The 16,331-nt window shown below is 42.9% G+C and overlaps 1 protein-coding gene across 2 annotated transcripts in view; it reads left to right on the top strand.

The window, feature by feature from the left end:
- Nucleotides 1–16,331, top strand: part of sorcs2 (sortilin-related VPS10 domain containing receptor 2) — a 698,208-nt gene that overhangs the window by 575,668 nt on the left and 106,209 nt on the right. For both annotated transcript variants that reach the window (XM_041197348.1, XM_041197339.1), the window contains exons 11-13: nt 858–960; nt 13,577–13,653; nt 16,062–16,153. In XM_041197348.1, coding sequence (XP_041053282.1) covers nt 858–960; nt 13,577–13,653; nt 16,062–16,153 — 272 coding nt within the window. The remainder of the gene's footprint in view (nt 1–857; nt 961–13,576; nt 13,654–16,061; nt 16,154–16,331) is intronic.

The following is a 16,331-nucleotide window of genomic DNA, read 5'->3' as shown; positions in this document are numbered from 1 at the left end:
GCAAGTTTACACTGATGGGTAGAGGCGTTGTCATGGAGAATGCACCAATTGATGGTGACTAGCAGTTAACTGCTGGGTATTGTTTGAAATTGAAATCAGGAAGCTTGACCCCGATTGGTCAAGGCATTGTCCTGAGCAATGAGTCAACAAATGGCTGTAAATTATTTTGTTTACCTGAAACAGGCACAATGTATGTACCTGTTCTTTCTGTCTGCAAAGAACAGGGCCCTGTGTATTAATATATGTAGCTTCCAGTACATACATACACACTGCAAGCTCAACTGACTATCTTAAATTGGTTGTCAGCGTAATTCTTTGCAAACTGAGGATTATTTAGAAAATGTTGCCCAATCACGAAATCACAACTAATGTTGGACACTGTGTTTTGAGTTTTGCAATTAAGGGCTGGTTGGGTACAGTCTGTACCTTGCCCATTGTGAACAGTGGTTGGGACATGCTGTTTGATACAGTCTGCTAATCCCAAAGAACATGTACACACATTGCGCCTGTTTCAAAATAAACAAAATAAGTAACAGCCATTCGCTGACTCATTCCTCAGGGCAATGCCTTGACCAATCATGGCCAAGCTGTCTGGCTTATATTTCAAACAACACTTGGTAGTGAACTGTCAGTCACCATCGATTGGTGCATTCTCCATGGCAACATCTCTACCAATCAGAGTCCACCTTCCAACCAATCAGCACTCTCTTCTCTTACAGTATATTCTTGCCAAGTGTCCTGATGAGCGCAGGAACAAAAAGCTTCAATGTGTCTCTTTTTTCAGCAATACAAAGTAATGAATTAATGAAAATCATAAAATGGTCTTAAATATGAATAATTGCTTGTCTTTTCTGTAGCCTGAATGCTCTGTTCATCTGCACCTGCGTTGGGCTGACAACCCATATGTATCAGGCACTGTTCACACCAAAGATTCTGCACCAGGACTTATAATGGGAGCAGGTAAAATTAATTACTTATTTGGATGTTATCTTTAATGCTAATCACCTTTTATAAAAAGCTTCTTCTCTGAAAGCTATTTTAGGATGTGTTTTAAACTTGAATGGAATATTAATTTAGCATTCAATCAGGAGACACCCACTCCAGTACTGTCCCTTACTTCTTGTTGGAGCCATGTCTTCCCCTATCCTGCTGTATGCTTGCACTTCTTTTTAAAAGTATACCTCAGTTTTTTTCCTGCCATCATCAGCAACAGTTCTCAGTGTTTTCACCAGGGAAACTTGACCATCACCATGTTTAACTGGTACTGTCATATTGCAATCACATGTTTCTCTGATAAAACCATTGAAGTTGCCTTTGGCATAGAGGAACACAGTCCCTTTGTGAAAGAAACATGACATTTTGTCTGACGTCATCTCATGGTACTATTGTCCTTCTAGGGGTGTTTTCCTCAGCTTCACAGTATCAGGAACATGTTGCGCTAGTTCTCCAGATTGCACAATGTTCAATACCATTTGCAGCTCCTTAGATTCTGAGACGTTCTGTGCCAATATGCAGCAAGATCTGGTCAACATTCAGGTTTGGGCTGATAAGTAGCAAGTAACATTCGTGCCTCACAAGTACCAAGCAATGACCATCTATAATGAGAGAGAAACTAACTATCTCCTTTTGACAGCCAATGCATTACCTTCGCTGAATCCTCCACAATCAACGCCCTGGGGGGTTACCATCGACCAGAAGCTTAAATGGACAAGCCATATAAATTCTGTGGCTGCAAGAACAGATCAGAGGCTGGGAACTTTGCAGCAAGTAACTCACCTCCTGAATCTCCAAAGCTTGTCCACCATCCACAAGGCACAAGTCAGGAGTGTGATGGAATTCTTTTCATTTGCCTGGATGAATGCAGCTCCAACAACACTCAAGAAGCACGACACCATCTAGGACAAAGCAGCCCCCTTGATTGCCTCCCCATCCAACACCTTCAACATTCATTCACTCCTTCGCCATTGAGGCATAGTGGTTAGAGTGTGCACCATGTACAAGATACATTGCAGCAACTCACCAAGGATCTTTCAACAGCACCTTCCAAACCTGCAACCTCTAGCACCCAGAAAGACAAGAGCAGCAGATATTTGGAAACACCACCATTTTCAAGCTCCCCTCCAAGCCACACACCTTCCTGACTTGGAACTATATCACTGTTCCTTCACTGTTGCAGGATCCAAATCCTGGAACTCCCTTCCCAGCAGCACTGTGGGTGTACCTACACCACATGGACTGCAGCGGATCAAGAAGTGGCTCACCACCACCTTCTCAAGGGCAATTAGGGATGGATAACAAACGCTGGCCTTGTCAGCAACACCCACATCCCATGAAATAATAAAAAAAAGAACCATAGGGAGGGCCACAGTTCCATACGGAACAAGGCAAGTGACCACGGAGTACACAGAGCAAGCCCTAAGCAAGCCGTAACCTCACACAGTCTTCTGTTGCTTGCTCCATGTACATGCACATAAGCTGCTTTCAGAGCAGGAACGTATGCATGCACGCACTCACTTACTCATGCACATACGCACTTGCTGCTGGTGGCTGCCTGGTCAGAAGCAAAAACAAATTTGCATCAGTGTGGAAGTGATTAAATCATTGACGATTTAAGCAGTGTCTGAATCAGCTGTTTCCTAGGTTTTCATACAAACAGCACAAGGTGCTGGAAAAACTATTTGGCCATTGCAAAAGCTGACAGTTAGCAACTGAGCATAAATTACTGCATTTGATTTCTTTTCACAGGAAAGCATATTGCATTGCAGAATATGATCCTAAGCACAGAAGCTCTCTCCAGGCAACTAAACATTCATTGCCACTCTGCTCATTCAATAACAAAAGCAAGAATTCCAACAGATACAAGCAGAGAAAGACAAATACAATGAAGAACTGTGTGATTTGAAAGATTGCTACAAGACAGGGTTAACCATGTGAAACAGACCTCAGTGGAAAGTGCAGAGTCAGGAAGGAGCAGATTCAGTTAGCCACCATTGTATCAGATATTGCTCCAGCAGTTTCAGGGCCATCTTATGACTACCAGTAATAATCATCTCCATCCCAGGAAACACAGTGACATTCAGCAGCCAGCCACCACACTTCCTAAAAATCGTTTATAAACATGTAAATAGTAAAAGTGTAGTTAAAGGTACTGTGGAAATAAGTCAAGACCAAAAAGGAGATATTCTCATGGAGGCAGAGGGCATAGCTGAGGAATTAAATTAATACTTTGCATCTTCATTGAACAGAATGCTGCCAATATAGAAATAAAGGAGGAGGGGTAGTGACATTGGATAAGATAAAGACAAATGGTTGACAATCGTCAAATTAGATGGGATGCATCCTATGTTACTGAAGGAAGTAAGGGTGGAATTTACAGAGATCCTGTTGAAAATTTTCTATTCCTCCTTTGATATGAGAGTAGTGCCAGAGGACTGCAAGATTGCAAATGTTACACACCTGTTCAAAAAGAGAGTGGGACGAACCCGGCAACTACAGGCCAGTCAGTCTAACAATGGTGAAACATTTATAGATAATAATTGGGGACAAAAGTAATTGGCAGTTGTAAAATTATGAAAGTCAGCATGTATTTGTTAAAGGCAATTCATTGCCTTGATTTGAGTCCTTTGATGAAGTAATGAAAAGTTTGATGAAGGTATTGAGGTTAATGTATGTATGGCTTTTGAAGAACTGCTAAACAATAGACCTGTTAGTAAGTTTGAAACCCATAGGACTAAAAACACCAGTGGCAATGTGAACACAAAAGTGGCTAAGGGACAGAAAGCAGAGAGTAATGGTAAATGGTTATTTTTCCGATTTGATGGAAGTATACAGTGGTGCTCTTCAGGTCTCTTTGTGATAGATATTATTGATCTGGATATGTGTGCAGGACATAATTTCAAAGTTTACAGAAATCAGGAAATGTAGTAATAATGTGAAGCATAGTAATAGACTGCTGGAGGGCATAGACAGACTGGTAAATGTGGCAGATACATGGCAAATAAAATTTAACACTGAGAGTTGAGAAGTACGTATGACCATATGAAATAGAAGCAGAAATAGGCCATTCGACCCCTCAAGCCTGCACTGCCACTCAATAAAATCATGGCTGATCTGGTTGTGCTTCGAGTTTTATATTTCCATCTGCACTGATAATCTTTGATTCCTTTGCCTAACCAGAACCTATCTACCTCTGCCTTAAAAATATTCAATGACCCCGCTTCCACTGTCTTCTGAGGCAGGGAATCCCAAAAACGCACAACCATCTGAGAGAAAAAGGTTCTCCTCATCTCTGTCATATAAGGGCAACCCCTAATTTTAAAATAGTTCCTCTAGTTCTGTATTCACCCACAAGAGGAAACATCCTTTCCACATCCACCTTGTCAAAACCATTCAGGGTCTTATATCCTTCAATCAAGTCACCCCTTTCTCTTCTAAACTCCAGTGAAGACAAGCCCAGCCTGTCTAACCTATCCTGATCGTACAATCCGCTCATTCCAGATATCAATCTAGTAAACCTTCTCTGAACCATCTCCAATGCATTTACATCCTTCCTTAAATAAGGAGACTAAAACCACACACAGTATTTGAGATGCAGTCTCACCAGTGCTCCTATATAACTAAAGCATAAAATCCTTACTTTTATGTTCAATTCCTCTTGTAATAAAGGATAGCATTTTATTAGCTGCATTGAATACATACTGTACCTGCATACTAACTTTTTGTTACCCATGCACGAGAATACCTAGACCCCTTTTCACGTCAGAATTTTACAGTCATTCTACAGTTTAAGTAATACTTTGCTTTTTTATTTTTCCTGCCAAAGTGAACAACTTTGCAATTTCCAGCAAGAGAGAATCTAACCATCGCCACTTGGTATTCAATGGCATTACCATTGCTGAATCCCTACGATCAACATCCTGGAGATTACCATTGACCAAAAACTGACCTGGACTAGCCATATAAATACTGTGGCTACACAAGCAGGCCAGAGGCTAGAAATCCTGCAGCAAGTAACTCACCTCCTTATTTCCCAAAGCCTGTCCACCATCTACGAGGCACAAGTCAGCAATGTGATGGAGTACTGTCCGCTTGCCCGGATGAGTGCAGCTGAAACAACACTCAAGAAGTTGACAACATCCAGGACAAGCAGCCCGCTTGATTGGCACCCCTTACACAAAAAACATTTGCTCCCTCCAACACAGACGAACAGTGGCAGCAGTGTGTACCATTGCAAGATGCACTGCAGAAAGGCTCCTTAGGCAGCACCTTCGAAACCCATGAGCACTATGATCTAGAAGGACAAAGGCAGCATATACATGGGAACACCACCACCTTGAAGTTCCCCTCCAAGCCACTCACCATCCTGAATTGGAAATATATCGCCATTCCTTCACTGTCATTGGGTCAAAACCCTGGAATTCCCTCCCTAACAGCACTGTTGGTGTACCTGCACCACAGCACCGTGGGGACGTCAGCGGTTCAAGAAGGCAGCTCACCACCACCTTCCCCAGAGTAATTAGGAATGGGCAATAAGTGATGGCCTAGTTAGCGACGCCCACATCCCGTAAATGAATTTTAAAAAACTCTATCTGTCAGACTTTTGTCACTCACTCAACCTATCCATATCTGTCTGCAACTCGCAGCATACTTTTGTACCTATCTTTGTGTTGTTTGCAGATTTAGCTACTATGCCTTTGCTCCCCTCATCTAAGTCATTGATGTAAATTATAAAAATTTGAGGCCCCAGCAAAGACATCTGAGGGACTTTGGCAGGACGTGACTAGTGATCAGACAAAGATCCACTGATGCATACTCTGTTTTCTGCCAGCCAGCCAATTTCTTATCCAGGCTAATATGTTATCCCCGACACCATAAGCTTTTATTTTCTGCAGTAACCTTTGTGTGACACCTTATCAAATTCCGTCTGGAAATCCAAGTACAAACTCTACAGGCTCCCCTTTATCCACAGCGCATGTTACTCCTTCAGAGAACTCTAATAAATTGGTTAAACATGATTTCCCTTTCACATGCTGACTCTTCCAGATTACCTTGTGTTTTTCTAAATGCCCAGCTATAATCTCTTTAATGATCGACTCTAACACCTTCCCCAAAACAGGCATCAAGCTGGCCTATACTTTCCTGCATTCTACCTCCCCACCTTCTTGAACAGAGGAGTTAAATTTGCTACTTTCCAGTCTGATGGAAGCGATCAATTTTTTTAATTCATTCTCAGGATGTGGGCTTCGCTGGCTGGGCCGGCATTTGTTGGCCATCTGTGGTTGTCCTTGAGGGGGTGGTGGTGAGCTGCTTCTTGAACTGCTGCAGCTCATGTGGTGTAGGTACACCCACAGTGCTGTTAGGAAGGGAATTCCAGGATTTTGACCCAGCGACAGTGAAGGAACAACAATATATTTCCAAGAAACAAAATTAATAAATATTTCCAGGTCCAGACAAGAGCATGAGGCAGCACCGACGTAATCATCGATGTACCAGAGAAAGAGTTGTGGGAGGGGGCCGGAGTAGGACTGGAGCAAGGATGTTCCACATACCCCATAAAGAGGTCGCATTCTGAGATCCACACTCAGTGCCATGCACCGCCACATGAACACACTCAACCTCTCCCTCCAGCAGCACCGCCGCACCCTTTTTCGAAGCTGCGCGTGCACCCAGTTTCATTTTATTCTTCGTCTCATCTGACGCCTCAACAAGAAACTTTGTCTCTTTCTTTCAGGTGCAAAGGAACGCAAGCTCCAACAACTCATCGACACCAACACCCATCCAGTACCCTCCATCCCTGCCTGTCCCTCTGCCCCCATCCTGTCTTCCAATCCCAGCCCCGGCCATGTATTCACCATACCCCCTGACCTTCACCCCCCCCGAGGCTGAACGTTCAGTGCTCAGCAAAGGACTTAGATCCTTTTACCCACCTCCAATATTCTCCCTCCACCTGGACCCCTCCCTCTGGAGTCTTACCTTCTCTTGATCTTTTCATTGAGAACTGTCGGCATTAGTAGTCTCAATTTCTCTGCTCCTCTCACCCACTCTATCCTGTCTCTCTCTAAACTTGCTACACTCCGTTCTCTCAGGTCCAACCCTGACATTGTCACCAAACCCGCTGACAAGGGTGGTGCTGTTGTTGTCTGGCGCACTGACCTCTACCTCGCAGAGGCTGAGCGTCAACTTGCAGACACTTCCTCCTACCTCCCCCTGGACCAAGACCCCACCACTGAACATCAAGCTATTGTTTCCAGGGCTGTTATTGACCTCATCTCCTCTGGAGATCTTCCTTCCACAGCTTCCAACCTGTTGGTCGCCCAACCTCAGATGGCCTGCTTCTACCTCCTATCCAAAATCCACAAACAGGACTGTCCCGGCAGACTAATTGTGTCAGCCTGTTCCTGCCCTGGGAACTCATTTGTTGCTATCTAGACCCCATTCTCTCTCCCATTGTTCAGTCCCTTCCCACCTACATCCGTGATTCCTCTGACACCCTACAAAATATCAACAATTTCCAGTTCCCTGGCCCCAACCACTTCCTCTTCACCATGGACGTCCAATCCCTCTGCACCTCCATCCCCCACTGGGATGGTCTGATGGCTCTCCGCTTCTTCCTCGAACAGAGGCCCGAACAATCCCCATCCACCACTACTCTCCTCCATCTGGCTGAACTTGTTCTCTCTCTGAACAATTTCTCCTTAAACTCCTCTCACTTCCTCCAAATAAAAGGTGTGGCTATGGGTACCAGCATGGGCCCCAGCTATACCTGTTTCTTTATGGGGTATGTGGAACATTCCTTGTTCCAGTCCTACTCTGGCCCCCTCCCACAACTCTTTCTCCGGTACATCGATGATTACTGCGGTGCTGCTTCATGCTCTCATCTGGATCTGGAAAAATTTATTGATTTTGTTTCCAATTTCCACCCCTCCATCATTTTCACGTGGTCCATCTCTGACACTTCCCTTCCCTTTCTTGACCTCTCTGTCTCAATTTCTGGTGATAGACTGTCCACCAATATCCATTACAAGCCTACCAACTCCCACAGGTACCTTGACTACAGCTTCTCACACCCAGCTTCCTGTAAGGACTCCATCCCATTCTCTCAGTTCCTTTCCCTCCTTCGCATCTCTTCTGATGATGCCACTTTTCAAAAACAGTTCCTCTGACATGTCCTCCTTCTTCCTTAACCGAGGTTTTCCACCCACGGTGGTTGACAGGGCCCTCAACCATGTCTGGCCCATCTCCCGCACATCTACCTTCACACATTCCTCTCCCTCCCAGAAACATGATATGGTCCCCCTTGTCCTCACTTATCACCCCACCAGGCTCCGCATTCAAAGGATCATCCTCCGCCATTTCCTCCAACTCCAGCATGAGGCCACCACCAAACACATCTTCCCTTCATCCCCCCACCCCCGGCGGCATTCCGTAGGGATTGTTCCCTCTGGGACAGCCTGGTCTACTCCTCCATCACCCCCTCCACCTCAAACCCCTCCCACGGCACCTTCCCATGCAACCGCAGAAGGTATAACACCTGCCCCTTCACTTCCCCTCTCCTCACTGTCCAAGGACCCAAACATTCCTTTCAACTGAAGCAGCATTTCACTTGCACTTCCCTCAATTTAGTCTACTGCATTTGTTGCTCCCAATGCGGTTTCCTCTACATTGGAGAGACCAAACACAGACTGGGTGACTGCTTTGCAGAACACCTTCGTTCTGTCCGCAAGCATTACCCAGACCTCCCTGTCGCTTGCCATTTCAACACTCCACCCTGCTCTCATGCTCACATGTCCGTCCTTGGCCTGCTGCATTGTTCCAGTGAAGCTCAACGCAAACTGGAGGAACAGCACCTCATCTTCTGACTAGGCACTCTACAGCTTTCCAGACTGAATATTGAGTTCAACAATTTTAGATCTTGAACTCTCTCCTCCATCCCCACCCGCTTTCCGATTCCCCCCCTCTTTTTCTTCTTCCGATAATTTATATAGATTTTTCTTTTCCCACCTAATTCCATTATTTTTAAATGTATTTCCATCCATTGTTTTATCTCTACCTTTTTAGCCTTTTTCGATTCCTTCACCCAACCCCACCCCCACTAGGGCTATCTGTAACTCTTTCGAGTACAAACCCGTTTCCATCTGTTTCAGATGAAGTTACATTGTTTCATAGTTTGCCATTGTGAGATTTGAACTCTTGATCTTGGGGTTACAAACCCAGTACCATAACCACTTGGCTATTTAGGCCAAGCCCTAGGGCTATCTGTACCTTGCTTCTCCTGCTTTCCATCCTTAATTAGCACATTCCTTAGATAATATCACCATCTTCAACACCTCTTTGTCGTTTGTCTGTGACATCTTTTGGTTATCTCCACCTATCACTGGCCCTTTATCCAGCTCTACTTGTCCCACTCCCCCTTAAACCAGCTTATATTTCACCTCTCTTCTATTTTCACTTAGTTCTGTTGAAGAGTCATTCGGCCTCAAAATATTAACTGTGCCCCTCTCCACAGATGCTGCCAGACCTGCTGAGTTTTTCCAAGTATTTTTGTTTTTGTTTTGGATTTCCAGCATCCGCAGGTTTTTGCTTTTATCTTAATGTTTCGCCCTCTTGTTGGTTCCCTCACCACCTGCTGCAGATGCAGTCTAGCAGCTATGTCATTTAGGACTCAGCCAGCTTGATCAGTAGTTGTATTACCGAGCCACTCTTGATGATGGACATTGAACTCCCCTATCCAGAGTACATTCTGTGCCCTTGTCACCCTCAGTGCTTCTTCCAAGTGGTGCTCAACATGGAGGAGCACTGATTCATCAGCTGAGGGAGGGCGGTATATGATAATCAACAAGAGGTTTCCTTGCCCTTGTTTCACCTGATGCCATGAGACTTTATGGGGTCTGGAATCGATGTTGAAGACTCCCAGGGCAACTCTCTCCCGACTGTAGACCACTGTGCCGCTTCCTCTGCTGGGCCTGTCTTGCCAGTGGGACAGGACATACCCAGGGATGGTGATAGTGGTATCTAGGACAATACCTGTAAGATATGATTTGTGAGTATGACTATGCCGGGCTGTTGCTTGACTAGTCTGTGAGACAGCTCTCCTAATATTGGCACTAGCCCACAGATGTTAGTAAGGAGGACTTTGCAGTTTGACAGGGCTGAGATTGCTGTTGTCGTTTCTGGTGCCTAGGTCGATGCTGGGTAGTCTGTAAAAAGAATGAGGAGAGGCAATATGAACTTAATGACACTAATTTAAAGGGAATTAGAAACTGAGACCCCTGGATTGTCTATATACAAATCTTTGAAGGTGGTAGTACAAGTTGAGAAGGCTTAAAAAAACATATGGGATTATTATGGCTTCATTAATTCAGCATATTAATAGCGACACAGATTACAAAAGCATGAAAGTCATTCAAGCCTTTATAAGGCACTGGTTAGGCCTCAGCTAGAGAACTTTGTTCAATTCTGGACACCACAGTTCATCAAGGATATCAAGGCCTTAGAGGGGATGCAGACGAGGTTTACTAGCATGGTACCAAGGATGAGGAACTTCAGTTCATGGAGAAGCTAAGGTTGTTCTCCTTGGAACAATGAAGATTAAGTTGAAGAACTAATAGATCGGTGCCAAAAAATAAACAAATTGACAGAGTAAATAAGGAGAACTGTTTCCAGTGACAGAAGGATTTATAACGAAGACAGATTTAACGTGATTGACAAATAAAACAAAGGCAACATGAAGAGAGGAAAGGCAACAGTTTTTTTTTATACAATAAGTTGCCATGATCAGGAATGTATTCCCTGAAAGTGTGTTAGAAACAGATTCAAAGATAACTTGCAGAAAAAAAAATTGGATAATTACTTGTGAAGGAAACATTTGCAGGGCTGTGGGGAAAGAGCAGAATGACACTGACTTGATAACTGGTTTCACAAGAGATGGCACAGGCACTATAGGTTGTTCAGCCTCCTTCTGTGCAGTCTCATTCTATGATTCTATCCGAGTAGTGGAATCTTTTGTTTAGCATGCCTATGAAACACTGTTAGGCAATGTAACTTGACTGCTGCCCCTCATGAACATTAAGGTATGTTGATCTGGAGTTTGTGGAGGAGCAATATCCATTGTTGTGGTGTTCATCCTTTTTTCACCTTCTAATAGTCTGTTTAGCACATTTTCTATTCTGCCAAGACATTTAGATCTGCCAAGAGGCAGCTATTAGTTTGAACGTTGGTCTCGAGATAGGTGTGCTGAGCAGATTGGAGCTGATTGTGTTTCACCATGGTGACCATGTTTTTCCTGGCGTATTTGGGCACACATCTTCAAAAAGCATAATTCCAAGGCATGAGACCTTGCTACACATGTCCTGGCATACTGCTGCAATAATAGTCTTGTTCCTTCTCTGAAACACTTTTGGAGACAATTCTACTAGCTGCTGCATCCTGAATGTACCACCCCTTTAACAGGTACAGGCTGATTTTAAGAAGTGCCGGCTAACCTCCATTCATGCTAGTCTCACGCACACCTGGTCTCCCGGCTAAGTGAATAGTCAGTCAGCAGTACAGTGTTGCTGCACACCACAATCGCTGAGATGAGCAGGCAGCACAAAGTTTGCACTACCTGCATCACCTCAACTGGGAGTGTGGGGTCATTGTGCATTGCGATCCCCGCTAATGGACCTTCCCAAATTTTTAGCCCTAGGACATCTGATGGAGCTATTCTTTTGCTCCTCGGCAATAGACAATAAAGCTAAAGTTGGCATGCATTAAAAAATGTTCAGAATAAAAAATATCTTTTTAGTGTATTGTCCTAATTGTGAAGCAATTTTCACAGCACTTAACTGCACAATCAACAGTATTCTTTGCCTTTGTGTTTGGAAGTATAGGTACTGATTTCAAATATATCAAGGAAGAAATGTGACATATTAATAAAGGAGAAACTGTAATCATTAACAGTGCCATTGTTTTGCAAAATTAGATGTTTTTTTACAGCAATTTCATCATATTTGTTTGAATTTATGGTTGGTTCAGGCGTGAATTTCTCAGGGCTTCTGCTGCTCCGCCACTCTAATTTCAGTCAGAGTTTGACACAAACCATGCATATGGTGTTTCTTCTGAAGTTAAGGCAATGGAGTAGGTGAAGATCCAAGGAGATTCATCTCCTTCATTAATCCTAACTGCAGCACTCTCCAGTCAGGTACAGCTGGTTCCCCTGGCTGGGGGATCTAGAACCAGAGGACATAATCTCAGAATAAGGGGCAAGCCATTTAGGACTAAGATGAGGAATTTCTTCACTCAGAGGGTAGTGAATCTTTGGAATTCTCTACCCCAGAGGGCTGCGGGAATCAGTCATTGAGTATGTTCAAGACAGATGGATAGATTTCTAGCTACTAATGACATCAAGGAATAGAGAAAGCATGGGAAAATGACATTGAGATTAACTATCAGTCATGATCTAGTTGAATGGCAGAGTGGGTTTGAGGGGCTGAATGGCCTATTGCTCCTATGTTCCTATATACAACACAGTTGCAGGTTCATTTGAGGCTGTCCATGCCTATTTTACATAAAGTCCTAAAGGTAGGGTGGAATTTAATCCACCCCTCGGGAGCAGGCTGGGAACTAGGTGGGGGGACGGTGGGGGGGAGACACATAGAATCTGGAGGCAAATATGGGGTGTAGTGCCCATTACCTTCTTGACTCCCAGTCATTCAGTCAGAGGTGGGGATTGTCAAGGACAGCCTTCTTAGCCAGAGGGCCAGTGAGGCTCTTAAGTGGCCAATTCATGATTATTTAAAGGCTCATCCTGCTGCAACTGGTATTTACCACCGGTGATGGGGGGAGGAGGAGGTGGTGGGCCCATGCCACATGGGAAGGCTGCCTAGTAAAAGCAGGAGGCCTCTCTGCAGGCTCCCCGTGGGGAGTGGGGGGCCTTCCTGAGTGGCAAGAACCACCGGCACCACAACCCCCCCCCCCCCCCGACTGGCTCTAGTGAGCCCCACCCACCTACTTAAATTCTGGAGACAACTTCATCATTGCTGATCCAGGTTGGCTGCAGTACCAGCAATGGCTAATGCATGTGGTGGCACTGCTGGGTTGGAAGAGCTGTTGGCCCTCTGGCTGACAGAAGTCCTGCGCCAGGCTGTTAATTGCCTGAATTGAATTGCAAGGGGGTTCCCTGAAGTGGCCATGATTGGGGTTGACCCCGGATTTCGAGCTCGCCGTCAGGGCTAGCACCGCCTCCATTAAATTCAGCCCATACTTTCATTCCATCAATGTGGGCGGATTTGAACTCAGGTCCAAGGGGTGTCTAATTCATCCAGTCCCCATCTGCAGCAGTTTCTCAAAATCAAAACACTTTCTACTTTTAAGTTCATTCTTTTACATTCTATTATCTTTTATTACTGAGAAGGTTAATGAAATGTGAGCATTCTTTAACAATGATTTCATTAAAATAAACAGTGCTCCTGCTGGTGGGAAAGGATGCTGAAAATAATCCCTCTGTCCATTTACATGTTTGTAATGAGCAATATGTACACATCTGCTTAACACTTTTTTGTCTTTGTATAATAGAAAAGAATGACTTCTTGTCTCTTAGGAAACCTAGGAGCCCAGCTGGTTGAGTACAAGGAAGATATGTACATAACCTCCGACTGTGGCAAAACATGGAGGCAGGCAAGTAAACTGAACGTAACACTTTATGTTGTGGCTTAAACTGTTGTGGTTTTTTTTGCTGTTGATGCACTGACTACTTTGTGTAGAGTGTTATGCAATTCTCATTCAGCCTCCTCTGTTGATTCTCACTCTGCAAAGAGTGTTTCATCATTTAAACCAAACTAGTTTCAATGAAGCATGTAACATTATTTTTCCCCTTACATTCAATGTTGTTGTATCTTTATTATTCATTCAATATATGTTTATCATAAAGTCTTCATCCATGTCTGGAAGTCTGTTTTTTTCATTTAGGTAACACTAATATATATGGCTCAGGAAGCTACCAGCTAGGCATTAGCCACTGCCAATCATATTAGTATGAGAAAAACATGAGGTTTGTTAGTGTATTAGAGCAATTGCTATTTCAGTTTTTAAAGATTGCCCATATGGGACTAATTTGAAAGGTGGGCACTCACTTGTTCTTGAATACCCCAGTAGTCACACAGCACTTGAACAGAACTTGTCTCTGTTTTCAATTTGACAAGACACCTGACAGTTACTACACTTACTGCAGGGGAAAGAAATCAACTCTCACCAGAAAGAAACAGAGAAGATATGTACCCTTATAACCCTTAAAATCATCTTGCAATGCCTCTATGTTTGCTTGCCTTGTTTCCTGTCTCTTTTGCTCCTGCCAGCAGCCACGAGCTATTGGAGTCATTTTTGTTTTACGAGAAAATTCCAACCATTTTTAAGTTTGTTTTTAATTGCTTCACACAGGCAGATAGTATATCTCCCATTACTTTGGATTGTAATGTAAGAAAAGAGAAATTAATACTATGGGCCATGAAATGGATCATTTTAAATGTTTCTATTTACCAACATGGGCAGCAGATGATCTGACAGATTTTTGCACGTGCATGTGATTGCAGGTTTTAGGGCAAGAGTGTTGACAAAAGAATGTCGAACAGCCTTTGTGTGATTAGAGGAAATTTAGATTCCTTTTTTGACCTAGACCTTAAGATAAGTTAAATCAAGGTGACAATGCTCATCACATTTCTAACATTTCCCAGTTCTAAATGAAGGTCACAGACCTGAAATGTCAACTCTGTTTTTCTCTCTACAGATGCTGCCAGACCTGATGTGCATTCCCAGCAATTTCTGTTTATTTTTTATAATTATTATTGACCATTCATAAAATGGCTGCTATTAACATGGAGCTGAGAAGGAAAATAAGACTACTTTCTGCTGAAATTACTAATTTAACTTGTACTTTACATTCACAATGACAATTATAAATATGACACAGTCAGTTCCTTTTTAAGTTTACTTTCTTGAAGTTATCTCTTCCTGAAAGGAATATAGAATGTAAGGGGTTTTAAGATGTATTTTGTAAATGATCTTCAGTTGTCAGTAGTAACTGTAGTTGCACTGCAGACAGGAGATAAATTGATGTAATTTCTTCAGTCTCCTATAGACACGTCATTATTTTCCATCAGCTTTACATTTTGCTTTTCCTTTAAGCTCATAATTAGCTCTTAATTTATGGTAGCATGGCTGTGCACCATGTTGGTAAATTAATGACCTGTGCCACAGAATGGTTGCAGGATTGCAATTCCCTAAGCAATGAGCTCATAACCTCTGGCAGTCCATTTGTTCTAGACAAAGAACTTCACCATAGAAAACAAAGAGAAAGGGAAAATTGAAGGATGAATCAAACTGGGTCACTTCCAGGAACTTTGTGGTGGGTAGTTGGAAAATTGCAGTAACAATGCAAGTCCATGTTCCTGTTGGAGAATGGAGCTTGGTGCAGGTGGGCCAAATAAAAGGCAATAATAATCAAATATTTTTAAAGGTTGAGGAAATCTATCCCCATTTAACCCTAGGTGAAATTTAGGCACACAGACCTGTTTAAAAAGCATGGGTTTATTTTATTTTGAGTTCTATTTTATTCCCAGTTCTAAATGAAGGTCACAGATCTGAAATGTCAACTCTGTTTTTCTCTCTACAGATGCTGCCAGACCTGATGTGCATTCCTAGCATTTTCTGTTTATTTTTTATAATTATTATTGACCTTTCATAAAATGGCTGCTATTAACATGGAGCTGAGAAGGAAAAAAAGACTACTTTCTGCTGAAAGTACTAATTTAACTTGCACTTTACCTTCACAGTGACAATTATAAATATGATAAAGTCAGTTCCTTTTTAAGTTTACTTTCTTGAAGTCCTCTCTTCCTGAAAGGAATATAGAATGTAAGGGGTTTTAAGATGTATTTTGTAAATTATCTTCCTGCAGTTCGTCTTTTTCTCCATGGATTCATCCCAATTTTATTGATGCCAGCTTTGTCCTCAGTTAGGAATATAAATTATGTGAGGCTCAGTAAGAGCATTAACATCCTGATTGATTCATTTTTTGTCATTTCCTTCAGGTATTTGAGGAAGAGCATCATATTCTTTACCTTGACCATGGTGGTGTTATTGTTGCTATCAAGGACACCTCAATCCCGCTGAAGATATTAAAGTAAGAAATTATAAATTTAAGTCACATTGGTGATTTCAACATCAATAACATGGTCACTGATTTACTAAGTACTTTGTGTACAAGAGCCGTGTTTAAGAATTTTACTGTATGTGGTTTCAGAGGTGATGACTTAAAATCAGACCAATAACATCGAACAAAAGCTAAAGCCATTCTAATT

This window comes from Carcharodon carcharias, chromosome 1 (assembly GCF_017639515.1).
Source record: "Carcharodon carcharias isolate sCarCar2 chromosome 1, sCarCar2.pri, whole genome shotgun sequence".
NCBI lineage: Eukaryota > Metazoa > Chordata > Chondrichthyes > Lamniformes > Lamnidae > Carcharodon > Carcharodon carcharias.
The sequence above is the reverse complement of the archived record's forward strand: the minus strand, read 5'-3'. Positions and strand labels throughout refer to the sequence as shown.